The sequence below is a fragment of the Vidua macroura genome, chromosome 2 (genome assembly GCF_024509145.1).
Source record: "Vidua macroura isolate BioBank_ID:100142 chromosome 2, ASM2450914v1, whole genome shotgun sequence".
Lineage (NCBI taxonomy): Eukaryota > Metazoa > Chordata > Aves > Passeriformes > Viduidae > Vidua > Vidua macroura.
In genome coordinates, this window is record NC_071572.1 from 50,954,357 (window position 1) to 50,970,892 (window position 16,536).

The following is a 16,536-nucleotide window of genomic DNA, read 5'->3' on the forward strand; positions in this document are numbered from 1 at the left end:
AAAGACACATGACAAACTTAACCTGAAGAACTTTGATTACTGCCCATAGTTTTACATTACCTCATAGTTTAACCACAGCATATTTTCTAAATTTACAAAAAGTACGGAAAAGGCATTACAGAACATAAAGACTGCTTGTAAACAGGCAAAAAATCAACTATAGTTTCTTTCTCCATTGAACGGAACTGTAAATTGGTATAGACAATATATTCTACACATGGAGTATGAAAGACTGAGAAGAGACAGTAATAAGAGAAACATGTAGCAAACATAAGTGTTCATGACGACTGCCCTCTATCCAAACTTAATAAAATCTATTAATCGAAGTCATCTTACAAAATTATTTTCTACTTTCAGCTAAAGAAAAAAACCCACAAACAGGTTCAGAGTATGACCACTGCTACTGTACAGTATAAAAACTACATTCTTGCTATGAAATGAATAATTATGTTTGCTTGTCTCTACAGTATGGTAGGAGAAATACAAAACTTTCATCTTATTACTGCAGTGATAACAGAAAGAATTTACTAGAAGAATTAAGTCTGCAACTTCATTTAAACAAAGAGTTTGTAATTCAATTTGTTCTTTGTAAGCAGAAAGTCAGTCATTCCTCCTACCTAGACCTCCTAGATATAAACACTGTTATACCTTTAGATTTTTATATGCATTTCAAAAACACTTACTGTTCTAAGAGTTGATCGTATTTTCTTAAAGATTCCTTTTCAGCAGTAACTGCTCTCTCTTTTTCGGCAACAGCATTATCTCGTGCTTCTCTCAAATTTCTGAAGGAAACAAAAATTATTCTGTTAAGAATCTGTTAAAAACAAGACTCTTTGGCTTCATTAATTATTGCTCTCTGATCTGAACTTCAATGCTACCTTCTTCAACTCTCATAGAATGATAGAAGAGTCTATCTATTCATCTATTTATTACAGAGGCTTAACTTCAGGTTATTTTCATATATACCAGCAAAGCTTTCAGTTCTGAAATTGTAAAAAACAGTTATCGAATTACCTATTTATATGTGTTAAATATACATATAACTCTAATTATTCTAGAATAGTAGAACTAAAAACTGTTTAATTTTTTGCAGGAATTCAATAAATTCCAGTGATTTTCCTTGGTGCCTTGGGAGTAACTGCAGGAATGCTGTCTGCCTAGCTGAGATGATTCACAACTTTTGATAGAGCAAGAAAAGTTTAGGTAAGCATAGAAATCCTACTTCCACATACAACTAACTGTCTAGTTACGGTGATGTATATGTTATTGCATGTCACTGGTGTCTCCTTCTGGATTTTATTGCTGGAAACATTTTTGATCTGCAAAGAACCATAAAATAATATTTTATTACAACCAATTGATACCCCTTTTTTTTTTATAACCAAGGATCAGTCAAGATGTTCAAACTACCTCAATTATTATTTGACCAACACAAACGAGAACAGCATGATACTAAGAATAAAACGTATAGTATTTGTAGTTAAAATTGGAATTAGTTATTAATAGTCTGTTATGCTGCAAGCAGGCTACATATTAACACTGCAGTAGACTGTAAGGGAGGGAAGCACAGCTTAGATACTGTATATAAACTCAATGTCCAATATTTAGTGTAACACAGCACCAGACAATTTGCCAGAGCTAACAGTGGTTGTTGAGGATAAGACATCTGTGTTATGACTATTTTTAAGGATTGTAATCTACTGCTTGTTTGCTTCTATGATGAACATTCACCAGCATTTGGAACATATTAGATGATCTTAAAGAGTCCCTTCAATTTTGTTTTATCTAAAAGGAATCCTATTCATATGCTACAAATATGACCAAATCCAAGCACAGCTGCAAGGCAAGCTAAAACCATGGCTAGCAGCAATGACTAGGGGATTTCACTTCAACACCACATTCTTCATCTGAACTGATCTGCTGGCGTGGATGCAACCAAGATCTTCCTACTGAAGTTTTTTTATTCCTCTCCCAACAACTTTCTGACTTAAGGCAAAGTGAAATTAAAGGCTCAGGCAAGTTTTGAAGAAAAGTGAAAAGTCAGGATACAAAGGAAAATAGAAAATTATTAAGCTCGTGTAAATGTTAAACTAGGTCATTGTATCACACTAAAGGTATATAATTTCTGGTTTAAAGACTATTTTCTATAATAAATGCTATCAGTGGCACTTCCTGAATTCAAAGTAATTCATACGAACAGCAAATGGTTACTTATAAAAAAGTAACATGAGAATTATGTTGCAGTTAACTGGCTATTAGAGAAAGAGAACAAAATTTGCATTAAAAATTGAGTTACCAGGCTACAGAATTTAGTGCAGAAATTCAGGGACTGACCTTAAGATTAGATTCTTTCAAAGTGACTCATACCAAAGTATGGGAACATGGCAATACATTTTGTTAGCAGCATTCAGATCAAGCATATTGTGTCTTAGAGTAGGAGTCCAGAGCAGTATCCTTAAGACCACAGTAGTGGAAGTGGGATAAAAATGAAACAGTAGGAGAGATACAGAGACTCATTTAGAGAATAAACTATTTTGCTTAGCTGAACAATTAATCATTTGAAAATGCAGTAGGAGGAAAAAGGACACAAGTGAGGGACTATTCAACCAACAAGACCACAATCATAGACGTGATGCAACTTCTATTGAAATACTCTCTTTCTAGAGAGCCAGGAGCCCATAATGCTGCCAGTTGTCAATTATGTGATTGCCGTTTCACAAGAGGTGAAGCACCTACCCAAATGGCTGCACTGGGGCTTTATGAGGCATCTAGCCAGCCTATCACACAAGTGAAAGTAACCTTCTGAAATGGGACATTAGTACTATCTAGAGAATCAAGAATGGGCATGAGGGGAAAAAAACGTGGGATGAAGACACTGGAGGCAGCAGCTCATGGGCATCTTTATTAGGTTTTCAAACAAACCTCTTGGCAACTGCCATTTATTGCACTTTGTCACATTCCTAAACTGGTCTAGAATGCACAAACTGGATTCCAGTCAGATTCAACCACGTCAGAAAAGGTCCTCAGGGAAAGCACCTCACATGCTGAACTACTAAACTGTGTTTGAGCTATGGGAACAGACTACAGGTAATACAGTGTAAATCTCTTGCAGACATTCACATGCCCCGTGAATTCACTCACACTTGCTAATGCAAACATAACCGATGCTTACAACAACCATACAAGTGAAACTGATGCCAAAAAAATTAGGCATGAAAGCATCACCTATTTATTAGTGGCCCCCTCCCATTTTAGGTTCTTGAGCTGATTCATCCAAGTGTAAAATAAGCGCCAATAAATTCAAAGGAACTATCAGGCACATCAGGCTTGGCAAAGTGGCAAAGAATATGAGCAACTGAATATTGGATTAGCTTAGCTGTAATACCATTCCATGCTTTGAGCAGGATGATGAAACCAGCATCTTAACTTCATTTTCAGCCACAAACAGCATCTCATCACATTACACAAATTCACTGCAAATTGTTTCGCTCACAATTTGAAGTTCCATTTGTCTTACCATTAAGGCAGACTGCCTTATGGTGGATTTTTAGTATTTTCTAGAAAGAACATATGCTAGAAAGCCTTCTTTGAATTTTTTTTTTTTTTTTGCTAAACATGTAGGCAAATCTAAGGGATTTGCATTTCAGAAGTAATTATTTCAAAATGAGGAAAAAAACTTCTGTATAGCAGTTCCAGATACAAATGAAATATCTTTCAGTAGCTTTCTCAATGATATACAGATGCTTGTCAAATCTCCAAAGAAGTGCATGTTTAAATTCATACTTTGTAATTCAAAATAGATTTGCATACAGGAAGTGGTGTGGATGTATATGTCTATTTTACTCACACTTGCAAAACTACACAATGATGTATAACTGTTTTTTAATTAGAACCCTTCTGTTGACTGCAATACAGTAGAAGCCGTGTTCTTTTTCCACTCTTCCCAGCAGTAACAAAACTACCTATTAGAGGAACGGATGCTGATGCCACAAATATCTTTTTACTACTGTAATTTCCTTCTCCACATGACACTTTCAGGACATCTACAGTGAAGTTAAGTTACTAAGCACTCCTCCCATTTTAAAGCAATAAAATGGGCAAAAAACAAACTAAAAAAGAAATTTTGTGCCAAAGGTCCAAATCCCTAAATCCCTAAAAGGCTTATGCATGTGCATATAATTCCATGGTATTCAACTAGATTGCATACATACAAACTCATCATGCAAGTCTTTGCAGGACTAGAATCTTCTTCAAATGAGAATTTTACAATAATTTACAGGAAATCAATGGCTTTTTTGAATCACAATGCTCTAAAAAAACCTCAGATTTATTTCATACAGGTCTAAGTCCTATCTCTTTTGGGTTTTTCCTACCTTATTTCCTGCATCAACACCTTCTCTTCTGGATTCCCAGCACCCCTAGAGCATGACAGGTAAACTGTCATCCCATATTAATTAACTAATACTATACCTCTGAACAAACTTCAAATCACCAAATTTTAAGTAGAACATGAATTTTAATAATCCTTTTCAAGTGATAATATTCGCTGTTCATCATTTAATAATAAATATAACAACATAAATTTACTACACAAGTATAATTTTATTTTAGTTTTTACAAGACTCCCATCAGTTTTACAACCAAGCTTAAATTGTTACATTTTGAACACCTCTCAAAGAGTTAGTCAGCTAGGATTATACCTAAGCACAAAACAGTGCTTGGTCATTTCTTCCTCAATTAGGTTATTGCCTACACCTTACCTACCTGTTTTCACGTTCATACATCTCCTTTGAGGTGCTTCTTAGTTGCTCAATTTCTTGATTTGTTTTCAACCTTATTTGTTCCAACTCTTCATGCAGTCTCTTTTCATATTCTGCTTTATAGTGGTCTCTGTAAATAAACAAACATACTGCACTAGTCAAAATATCAAAACTTCACATACAGCTTTAGAAGAGCAGAGTTCTTCTTGATTTTACATTCTATTTCAATCTTTACTCATTTACCTCTCAATGACTTAAAATACTTATCAGCTTATGTTGCTACATAAATTAAATTAAAATCAACCAAAAATAAATAATATTTAACTGTGAATAAACAAGTTTTTTGCAGATAGATTAAAATTTTAAAAGTAATTTAAAATATTGATTAATCACATAACATTAACATTCTTCCAGAACTTCTTTGTCAGTCTCTACGCAAGTGCTCATATTAAGTAACCATTTAACTCCTCACTGTCTACTTCAGCACTGGGTAAGGATTGATTAATTTATTGACTTGCAATGCTGCCATGCTGCTACAAGACTTCTTTGTGTACTATCTGCACCTCCTATGAGGGAAAAAAAATATCACAAGAAACACTGAAGATTAAATGGAGTGGAGATTTGTCAAGTCAAAAACCCCCAAGATTTGGGAATTTATCCTGTCAATGTAACATATGAATTATTTAAAACAAAGTTTTTAAGCAGCAGGTTACAGAAGACATCAGGATAAAAGAATTTCATTTCAGAGAAACATTGACTTTTTTTGTAACTTTGGAAGCTCATGACTGATTGTAAGGAATCTCATAAAGAATCTCTCCTACAAAAATAGGGTTATGTTGTAAGTGCTTAACATTTAAGGAATGTCAAAATTTGATAGCGTCTACTTAATGTTCAAGAAAAATTAATTAGCAATTAAGCAACTGGTAAAAATCACAGGTTTGGAAACAAAAGCATATTATGAAGATATATGCATTTACAACAGTAAAAGGTTTTAGATTTCATTTGATTTCCAATCATGTGATAGCCCATAATTCTTAGAAATGAGTACTTGAGCTGATCATAAACTCCCTCACATTAACTAGAAGCCCCAAAATATTAAAATGGAGAATGCTGTCCAGGTTTTCCTTTTATTTTATTTCCTTTTCCTTTTGTAAAAGAAAACTTTACAGGTTTTCTTTTTATTGAGACACTGTATTTCAGATGACCCTTCAAGATAAAAGTAAACTTACCTCTTCTCCTTCCTCAACTGTGCCACACTATAGCAAATACTGTATGAAGACCTTTTATATAATAAAAAGGTTTATCGTTAAAAAACCAAAAAGAATTATTTCTTAAATTTTCAAAAGTAAGACTTAAAATTTTATTTAAAATGCAGAAGTTCTGGGTGAACATAGTTCTGAGATATAAACACGCAAAACAAATATAAAAAACTTTGAGTGACTGCACTGAAAGGAAAAATAATATTTAAGGCTCTTCTGATATGGGCTGGAGCTCCATAACTAATAATTTCAAGAATGCCCTTCTATTTTCGTTTAGGTAACAATTTTTGTTTTAGTTGTCTATCAGGAGACTCATATTAGCTCACTTCCTCTTAGTTATACAGGACAAGATTTATAGATATACATTGAAAACAAAAAGTTTGTTTTATAATTAACTGAGTAAACCGACAAGAATAATTGCCATCAACTCCCAATGCTGAAAGTTTACTTCCATTGCTATGGTCTTATAAAGTTTAAAAAAAAAAGTTTGTGATCCATATTATGACCCAAGAACAGTGTTCTGGTTCTAGTTACAAAAATATGAGTTAGCTTTCTGAAAAATAAAATTAATTAAATGAGATTTGTGCAAGAAACAAGGGAAAACAGTTAAAGAACCTGTCTACTGATAGAAGTGAACAGACAATAACTTGCCTGGATGTGACATATTTTTCATACATTTCTTCCCTAGCTTTTTTGGCATCCTCTAGCTGAATCTGTAGTCTTTCAAGACGATCTTCTTCATGTGCACAGCGAACGCTAAGCTCCATGTTCTGGCGATTAAGATAATCTTTATCTTTTTGCAGCAAGTTGAGGGATTGTTGTATGGTTGCCAGCTATAAAAGGTATTAAAAAGAACATTTTAACATGAATTCCAAGATAACTATTTAACCTATGTACACATATTTGCAATTTAATTTTAACTCTCTTCTATGAAATCATCTGAACCAAAAGACTCTATTTACACTTTAAGTAAGATGATGAAGCTTTAAGCTGAAAAAAAGACTTTAACAACAATACAATTTTATGAATTTTCATTATTTATTTCCAGTAGTTAGCACCTGAAAAAAGAGGTCCTTTCCTCTACATCAGTATCTAAATAGTGCTGAAGTACTGAACAGCAGTGGTACTGCATAGTGCTATGTCAGAAATACTGATGGAGAATCTTGGTGCCAACCTGTCATACAGACTATGACATTCTCAGGAACAGCAGTGAAATGCTTAAGGGCACCAAGGTGATTACTGCTCCGTAAAGAAATGGTAAAAGTAAAGAAATAGTAAAACTGACAGTTCTGGGGTTGACGTAAGGCATGATTGCTGTGGACAAGACAATGCTCCAGGCCCATCCCAAGGGCAAAGAGCTGGGGTTGCTACAGAAGGCTGATCTGATGTCAAAGGCAGCTGTTCTCAACATGTTCTTGTTCCTACTTTGGAACGTTTCCTACACCAAGAAGTAGTGTCCATCCATTCAAAGTGAACACAGTTAGTGAACAGCCAAAGAGCATAAGGGCACTGTTGCAAGGTGGCCCAACTCCATAATCATGATAACAAAACAGTTTCATCCCCTTAAAGAATTTTGCCATTTAAGCTCCTGAGGATTTCACATACCAAGTTCAAAGAATGATAAATTAATAACTTATCAGAACCATGTCTCCTACAGCTATAAAGACATCATATACATAGTTTAGACAGAATTCACCTTTTCTAAGTATAGAAGGACTAAAGGTTACTTAGGGAAGATACTGGAGACAAAGACATGGAGCAAGCAGTTAAACAGATGACAATTTATATACAAACAGTGCTCTTAGAGGCATGCTCCTCTCCATCAGCCCACTTGCTGAGCACCACACTCAGGGTGAGGTATAAATGCCTGTCCTATACTTGATTTAAGAGAAAAAAGTAAACGTGGTCTCCCTCCAAGCAACACGTTATCTGTATATCCATAGTGAACAGACATCATTGACTACTACACAAAGAAAAGCAAGCAGTTACTGCTCCTATGAATACTCCTCCTCTGGAACAGTCTTTACTGTGTAAAAACTTCCAATTGGATGTTCTTCCAATCCAGGACTTGATACTGTATCAGCAGACACAAAAATAAGCAGAAAACTTCCAGGAGATTTAAGTAATACACAGATTGAGGTGGTATTTAACTTAAAGTACTGCTACTTTTATTCGCTCTGATTAATTCAGTATAAAGTTAATGAAAAAAGTGATTGTTGCTGCTATTCTGCAGTATTTCATATGTATGTACAAACTTGATGTACGGGACAGTACTTTTTTGGCCATTGTTGTATGCTGAGAACAAACCTGACTTTTGGTGTCTTCTTACAATGCTAGACTGAAGAATAAACAGACTAACAAAGCCTTCAGACTGACACCAAAGGGGTACTTTCTAATAGAAACTCAGTTTTTTTCCTAATGCTTCTGACAATCTCTACAGCTACCTGTAAAATTAGGCAGAGTAATGCTGTCTTTAAAGTGGCAGTTTTAGCCACTGTTTTCTCTGTAACATGGTTATTCACATAGAGACACTAAGGAACACATCTTCCCTGAATACTCTCAGGAGTTGTTTGTCTCGTCTATTCAGCTGCTAAAGTGTTAACACACAAAGATTTTCCACACTATTCTTGCAGGGCTCTGCTTCCCTGGCTGAACCCTTGCCTGCCCATTGGAAGTGGGGAATGAATTCCTTGACTTGCTTTGCATGTGTGTGTAGCTTTTGCTTTGCCTATTAAATGGTCTTTATCTCAACCCATGAGTTTTATTGACTTTTACTCTTCTGATTCTCTCCCCCATCCCACTGAGATGGCCAAACAGCTGTGTGGGGCTTGGTTGCCAGCTGGAGTTAAACCACATTAAGCATGCTCACAGCATTAATCTTCCAATGGTAAATTCTCCCCTGGGGCCTCCCAGGTTCCTGAGCTTATTGGCAGAGTTCAGTCTGCCTTTGCTTCAGCCTTCTAAGTCACATACCTAGGAAAATGGCATGCATATAACACCTAGGAAAAAATGGGAAGCACTTGACCAGTGTTGAGGGAAATAGCCTATGTTGCTGTGAGGCTGACCAGCCATATGAAGGATCATAGCAAGTGATCAAGGCTTCTGATTACCAGAATCCTCCTTCAACTCAGTTGGGTTGGTAAATGTAATCTCAGTCCCTGCAAAGATTATGAAGTAAATTCCCTTGGAAGCTATATCCATGAATATGAACGAGAAGGTGACAGAAAAACTAGCAGGAATTTACCAAGGCCAAACCTATCAAACCTGACAAAAATGTTAGCTCTGTGGATGGGAGGACCACTGTCCATGTCATTTACTTCTGCATGGCTTTCAGCCACCTCCTGTAACGAACAGCTCTACGGAAAAGATGGCAAAATACGGATCAGATAGGCAAACATCTGTTGAACAAACTGAACACAGGACAGAAATGTGCCCTGACAGCAAAGAAGGTCAAGTGGCTACAAGGCTGTATTAGCAACAATGCAGACAGTGGGTTAAGGAAAATTATTATCTTGTGTTCCATACTTGTGAGACTCTATTTGGAGTGCTCTATATCCCATGATTTGCATGTCCTGAAGACATGCATTAACATACTGAAGCAGGACCAGAAGAGTTCTATCAAGATAATCATGAACTATAGCCTATGATGTACAAGGGGTTAAGAGAAACACTTGGAACTTTTTTCAGCCTTCAGAAGAGAAGTCTGGTTGGGGAAAATATTATTGTTGTCTTCACCTATCCAAATGGAACACATAAAAATAGCTAGATTCTTGGCTGTACATAGTGACAGGACAAAATGCAATAGAAAAAAGCTGTACCGACTGATTAGTTTTTACAAATGCATTTTCACAAGAGGGCAGACAATCACTGGAACAGATTGTCCAAAAGGCTGCAGAATCTCCATCGTTGGAGACAATAAAAATTTGACAAAGCCCTAAGCAACTTGACCTAATCTTGCTCTGTACTGCATGGGTGGGTTGGAGCAGCTGGTCTCTTGAGACCATTCTAATTTAATTATTCCATGCTCCTGACGAACTTGATTAGACAAAGAATCAAATTCCCAAGATGAAAAAATACACAATTACTAAGGTAAGAAATTTATGTTTACCTCTTTTGCTAAGTCATTTCTTTCTTTAGTTTGTGTTTTGTATGACATCTCCAGTACTTCATGGTTTCTTCTGAGTTCTGACAATTCATGCTCAAATACATCACGTTCACTGTGAAAGCAAAGTTAAACTATTAAATGCATAAAGTGTAATGAACAAAAGTTCTGTGCCTTTTAAATTTCTCTGCCTTCTTCCAGTTCACGACACTGACTTCTTACAACAAGCCACTCACAGAACAACTGGTGATAATCTTAATCTTTTATCGTTATTAACACCTGCAACAGTATCATTTTATATGAAACAATTCAAGATTATTTAAATAATCAGAAACAAAGAAAATTCTACAATACTCAAAACTCCCATCCTAAATTATTTAATTCTCCTCTGATTATTCTTCCTTAGTGCAACTTCGGGCTATACATTTTTTCTCTTAGCAATGATCTGTAAGTACCCTTATCCATTGTTCTAGCTTTATCAAGCTTCTGATGCTATTTCCCATGACATTCTCTTCAATCTTTTGCAGACATGGAAGTCCAATGAAAGAGTGAAACCACTTCATTCCCATCTTCCTAACAGAGCAGAAAGCAATGTATACTTGTTCTCAGTAGGAACTCTCCCCTGCATAAAGCCTTGATACCAGAATGGATTGTCATGTTTAAAATAGACAAGACACAACTGCAAAAATTGTGGTGTCCTGAGCAAGAAGTGCATTCTCCACTCTCACCCTGTCAGAACAGTGAAATGAATGAGCCAGTATGAGCTTGCAGTTTAGAAAAAAGCTAAAACAATATTATATTAAGCATAGCATCGCTTTAAAACTTAGATAACTTGTAGTACATCAGAACTAGATTTGACATAGTCTTTTTTAAAGGCAGAAACAAGTCTGGAAGTGATTTACTCCTGCAGTGCTCCCAAATATCCTCATGCAGTTATGCCAACAGAGCTCTCCCCTCCCCTTCGTCTGTGCCTACCAAGCTGAATACAACCTACTCTCTCAAATACAGTTTTGGCACGTTCATTCATGCTTTTCTCAACTCAAGACTATTTTAAATGCATACTGTTAAACACTGGGACCATTCACATGGAAGTTCCTACAATCCACTTATTAAGATGCAGTTGCATATAGGAAGCAAATCATAGCACCAATCCATCCTATTTGCAACAAGATGCCAGACGGATTCCAGGGTTGTTTTTGTACATACAGCTGTACCAAAAATGCTGTGAAGCCAGAAGACAGATTCTCCTACAAATGACTTAGTGGGCAAAGTCATTTGTGTCAGTAACTACACCTGAGTTCATTCTGTATGAACAAATAAGGAGCTGACAGGGTCTTTTCTATTCATAATCCCCATTTTTGAATACATTTCTCAACAAATGTGCCAAAGACCAGAATTCTTGTACTTGTGAGCACACTGAAAAAGCTATTTGGAAACTGGACTGTGAAGTATACATCTATGAGTATATTTACAAGAAGTCTATTTTTACTATTTTGCAATTGCTTTTTGCAAGATGGATATTCAAAACATTGGCTATAACAGTACAATCTGTATTTTAAAAAAGCTAGACACTGGAACTTCCTGCAGTTAAACAAATTCACTAAGGTAGTTCTAAGATTATCTGCCAGAGTTCTCAAAACAGCCCTTTCAAATTTATGGTTTCAAGGATATCTTAAGTTGTAAATATTAATTCCCAAGGTCCTGCCCTCCTAACTTACTCAGCAAGCAGCACAGAGTAGAGCATAGGACCTTTTGTTAGATCATTGCTTCGAAACTATGAATAAAAAAAAGAGTACTTGTTCCAAGATGCTTGCCATCAACAGCTCCCACTTCCTTAGCTGAAAATGAGATTGCTAGGCTCTCTTGAAAACACAGTAAATCTGAAAATATAAACTTTTAGGAAGATAATTTGATGTATTGGCTTTCAGATGTTGTTAATTTTAGGTCTGCAATATACTAAAGGATGTCATTTAATCATTAGTGTATGAGGTAAGGAAAAATATCTCTGTGTTTAAGTCAAAAACAAAATGAAGAAGTCTGGTCAATCAAGGCTGATCTTTATTAACATTTTTACGTTAAACACTTGAATTATAGAGATACTTACCATTTTACTTTATCATAATTCTGTTGTCGATAATCACCTTGCTGAATCAACTGCTTGGTATCAGCTAGTTCCAGTGTTAAACGTTGGCATCTGACCTCAAGCTCTGACCGACTCCTCCTTTCGTCTTCATAGCTCTAGAAAGTGAGACATTTTGAAATGATCACAGCTGCACCGATATTTACTTGAAATTATCGCCAACTAAGTTCTGTGAAAACCTCTTATGAATATTCAGGTGGTAATGCTTTCATTTGTTTCAGTATTTGGAAATTTAGCACATCACAAAGTAACCAATACTCAACTTATTTTTATCTTATTACAAATACTTGATTAAATATATCTATTTTTTCCAGTGCATTTGTCCATTAGCACAACTTCCAAGACCAGTAACCCTCATATAAACGGCTGGTGGTCTGTAAACCTATAGTAGGAACATGAAAGTCACACCACCTTTACAAAGGTTTCAAGCAAGTCAAGACACTTATGAAGATACTTGCTAGTTAATTTGAAATAAAAAAAAAGAAAGAGAATGGTTTGTTTGGCAAGTTTAGCAACATCTATCATTATCTGAAAGATTACAGCCAGTTACTCCCAACTTGTAGCTACTGTATCTGGTAACCTATGTTTCCTGAAGTATATCATGGAAAGCTTTGGTGGAAGAATAAAATAAAACAAAACAAAACAAAACAAAACAAAACAAAACAAAATAAAATAAAATAAAATAAAATAGTTTATGTAATGGTCCATCAGCATTAATTTCCATTTTCCCTTCTTTTTCCTCCTCACATACTTTTACAGATTATTCTGGAAACCAGAAAAACAAAAGCAAAGCAAGAGGATCCACAGAGACTATTCACCTTTTAAAATACTAGGTATTCCTTTTGCAGATCAACAGATTTCCTAATCACACTCATTCCCTCCAACTCTCCTCAAGAATAGCACACTTTTATACCTTAATCCCCAATCTAGACTTCATTTTTCAGTTTTCTACTACATAGGTACGTTTTTCACAAACTTATCTTACTTACTTGTCCTAAATACTATACTACTTAGCAATTTATTCACAAGAACAACCAAAATAATAATGCTCATTCACTTATACAAAGTAAAGCTGATAGACTACAAAGAGTTGCTTGTTAAAAATTTGAGAATACTCGTGGGCATTTGGATTTTTTTCCATATCCTACTTTCCAGAAAACTGTTGAGTTCAGATTTTTACTGCTGTGATTGATAGCAAGCTCAGTAATGGATGCTTGATTAACAATTACTCTCTCTGGTTATTATGAACGGATATCACAATATTATTAACTGAATGTGAGCACAGCCTTAAGATGTCATTACTAAACCAAACATTTAGCAACTGCAAATTACATTTATTTTGCAGTAAAAGACACTGTATGAGTGCATAATTTTTCAACATTGCTGAAAGCTATGCTTTATGCAGTTATAAGAGGATAATTGTCTAGCTAGTTTTTAATAGACAAGGGAAGTTTAGGCAACAGCATATATGGAGTATATGACAGAAGGACACTGATAAACTTCACAGACATCAGCAGCTGAAAGACTGATAGAATGCCTCCTTGTAAAAACACTCAAATATTTATAAGACACTACAGAAAAGCTCCCTAATCTACCAGCCATAAAAGCATTTATTTTACCTATTCTGTTGATAAAAAAGAGTATTTTGTTTTATATTTCACATACCTACTTATCTTCACTTTTACTAAAATTACTTAAGGTCACAAATCACAAAAATCACAACATCCAGAAAGTTTTAAAGAGGATTGTGCATGGTCTACCATTAAAAATACATCACACAAAGACGTGATTGTTATTCATTCTAACACATACTGGTATATATGGTTTATGTTTACCCTAATGAATGGATATATATTAAGCAAACTAACACTATGAAACACTCTCTTCTTTAATCAGTTTACATGTCATTATTTATAAAGATGGCATTATTTTAATGGTAGTCTGTGTCAGATATTCTTAAAAGGTGTGCACGAGTTAGCTAAAGTTTCAAATATGTAACATAATGGTGCAAATACACTGTTATCCAGTGCAAACATGGCTCATCTTGCAACAGGAAATGTTGGTAAGGGCACTTAACTTTTAAATGCAAATTGAAAGATTAAGTTTAGAATACAATTCTTCTGTGGATATTCCATGCCATTCTGCCATGCTGTAATTCACACACTCTTCATTGAGTGGGCTACTGAAACTCCTACAGTATTATTTAGCTGAGAGCTAGAAGACAACTACCAAAAGTATAAAATTAAATTGGGTAACCTCTGGAAAAAAGTTATCATAGATAGTTTTAAAGCAACAACTAACAGAATATCTAAATATCTGCAAAACCAGCTCCTTCTAATACTTGAGACCCAAACTTACTTTTGAATTGTATTTTATAAATCGGTTATTAATGTCATGTTAATGTCATGTAACAGTATGGTAATTCCAGGGAAGGAGAGTTAAATTCTGCTTTGGAAAAGCAGAATTTAGTCTTAGTGAAACTAAGACCTACCTTAATTAGAGGGGTTTGTCATGTTTGGTTTTTTCAGATTTAATATAATTCCTGAAGAAACACTAATTATACTGCACAGGACACTGCTTTTCATCTACCTAATCTTAATGTGTCAAAGTAGTATTTCAAACACATGAAGAAACATGACAAAGCAAGCTGATACCCAGTCTAGGCTGTAAATAGGCTAACACACAAAAACCCCTATTGTGGTATGCACATCTCCAGGTAGCACATACACAAGCTTCTGCACTTCCATAGCAATACATCTTAAAGACACACAACTGAGCTGCCTGTGCTTAGGCAGAAGAAGCCTTGCTTTGCATGTGATGAAATTAATTTTGTTTCTAATAATGTCCTATATGCTGAACTGATTTTAAGATCTCTGCAATGGAACAGCTTTATCTTTACATTTATTTTCAAAAGATAGCTTGAACGTCTTGATGAACAGCTTTGTCCTGTGGCAGTAAAAAAGAGGCTTTTAGAAGAATCAAGATACAGAGCTCTTTCAAGGACAGAAATGAGGTACTGGAAATAATACCAATAAGTAGTATTAGCTTAAGTAAGCCCACTAACTTTAAAATAATTAAAGGACAAACAGAACTTCTTTACACTGAATGCGATGGCCGTAATACTCGAAACGCCTCATGGTTTTTCTTCAGCCTCTTAAGAATTTTTGCTTCTGCAGAGAGCAGAAACTCAGATTGATGAGATAGTTAAAACAAATGAAAAACCAAACTTGTCCTGTGTGAGACAGACACGCAACCACTGCCTAAAGAAATTCCTGACAGAGCTGCCTAAGAAACCCAGTATTAACCAGTACAGGTGGTTTCTACAGGGCATGAGTCAGCAAAGAAGTGCTTTTCTTTGGTTTACAAAAACTGTCCACAGATGATGTTTAGAGCAAGATCCTCAACTTGCCTGATCTGCACCACTTAAAACCCCAAACTGATAGAGAAACTAAAGATCTAATGGCAAACCTCAGTTTAATGATATTAATCTTCACTGCTATCCTCAGTCTGCAATGAGCAGCAGTTTAAGCAGTCACTGAAGTAAACACCTATCTGAATTTCAAGTGCAAAATCCAGGTGACATACTTTCTGAACGAAGTTAGCGACACATAATACATGATAGGGATTAGCTGACGTTTCAAAAAGCCTTTGGAGATAAGAAGATAAATAGAAATGCAGGGAATAGATTAATCAGCCAATCAAGCAGAAGCAGCACAACTTCTTTACACCATCTACAGATAAGCCTGTAAAAGAAAGTGAACCTGCTTTTAAAAAGCATTTATTTTCAAAGATCTGCATCTTTGAAGAATCACTTACAAAGCCAGAACTTTGTTCATACCCTAAAGGCTCTAGAGAAATGTAAAGCTACTGTACTATTGTGATGCGAAAACAATTCCCTTCAGTTATTTGGATGAGGTATTGGTTCTTTGTAAAGATGACATTTTGCTTCAATTGTTTACATACTCTGCATTCAAAAATTACTGGTAAATACATTATTTATTGGAATGCAACTGCCCAAATGTCATGAAGAATCTATACATAATTGGATAAGTACAACATCTCTTTAGTAACTTGCTATGAAATTGGTACTCTGCTTGTAGATGGGAAATTGGTAATCTGACTGTAGACAGGTTACTATTTACCACAAAAAATTATAAACAAAAATGTTAGGCTACTCCAAAGTAGAGAAACTCTGCAAGGAACATTGAAAAGCTTTGGAATAAGTTCCTCTATAGCAAAAGGAAGTGGAGGAATAAAACATTTATTTCTCTGCAT

The 16,536-nt window shown here is 35.2% G+C and overlaps 1 protein-coding gene across 5 annotated transcripts in view; it reads right to left on the reverse strand.

Annotated features, from left to right (window-relative positions):
* Positions 1-16,536, reverse strand: part of PIBF1 (progesterone immunomodulatory binding factor 1) — a 105,280-nt gene that overhangs the window by 75,373 nt on the left and 13,371 nt on the right. For all 5 annotated transcript variants that reach the window (XM_053971147.1, XM_053971148.1, XM_053971145.1 and 2 more), the window contains exons 6-10: positions 12,226-12,359; positions 10,128-10,236; positions 6,671-6,852; positions 4,765-4,890; positions 684-782 (exon numbers count right to left, since the gene is read on the reverse strand). In XM_053971147.1, the coding sequence (XP_053827122.1) occupies positions 684-782; positions 4,765-4,890; positions 6,671-6,852; positions 10,128-10,236; positions 12,226-12,359 (650 nt within the window). The remainder of the gene's footprint in view (positions 1-683; positions 783-4,764; positions 4,891-6,670; positions 6,853-10,127; positions 10,237-12,225; positions 12,360-16,536) is intronic.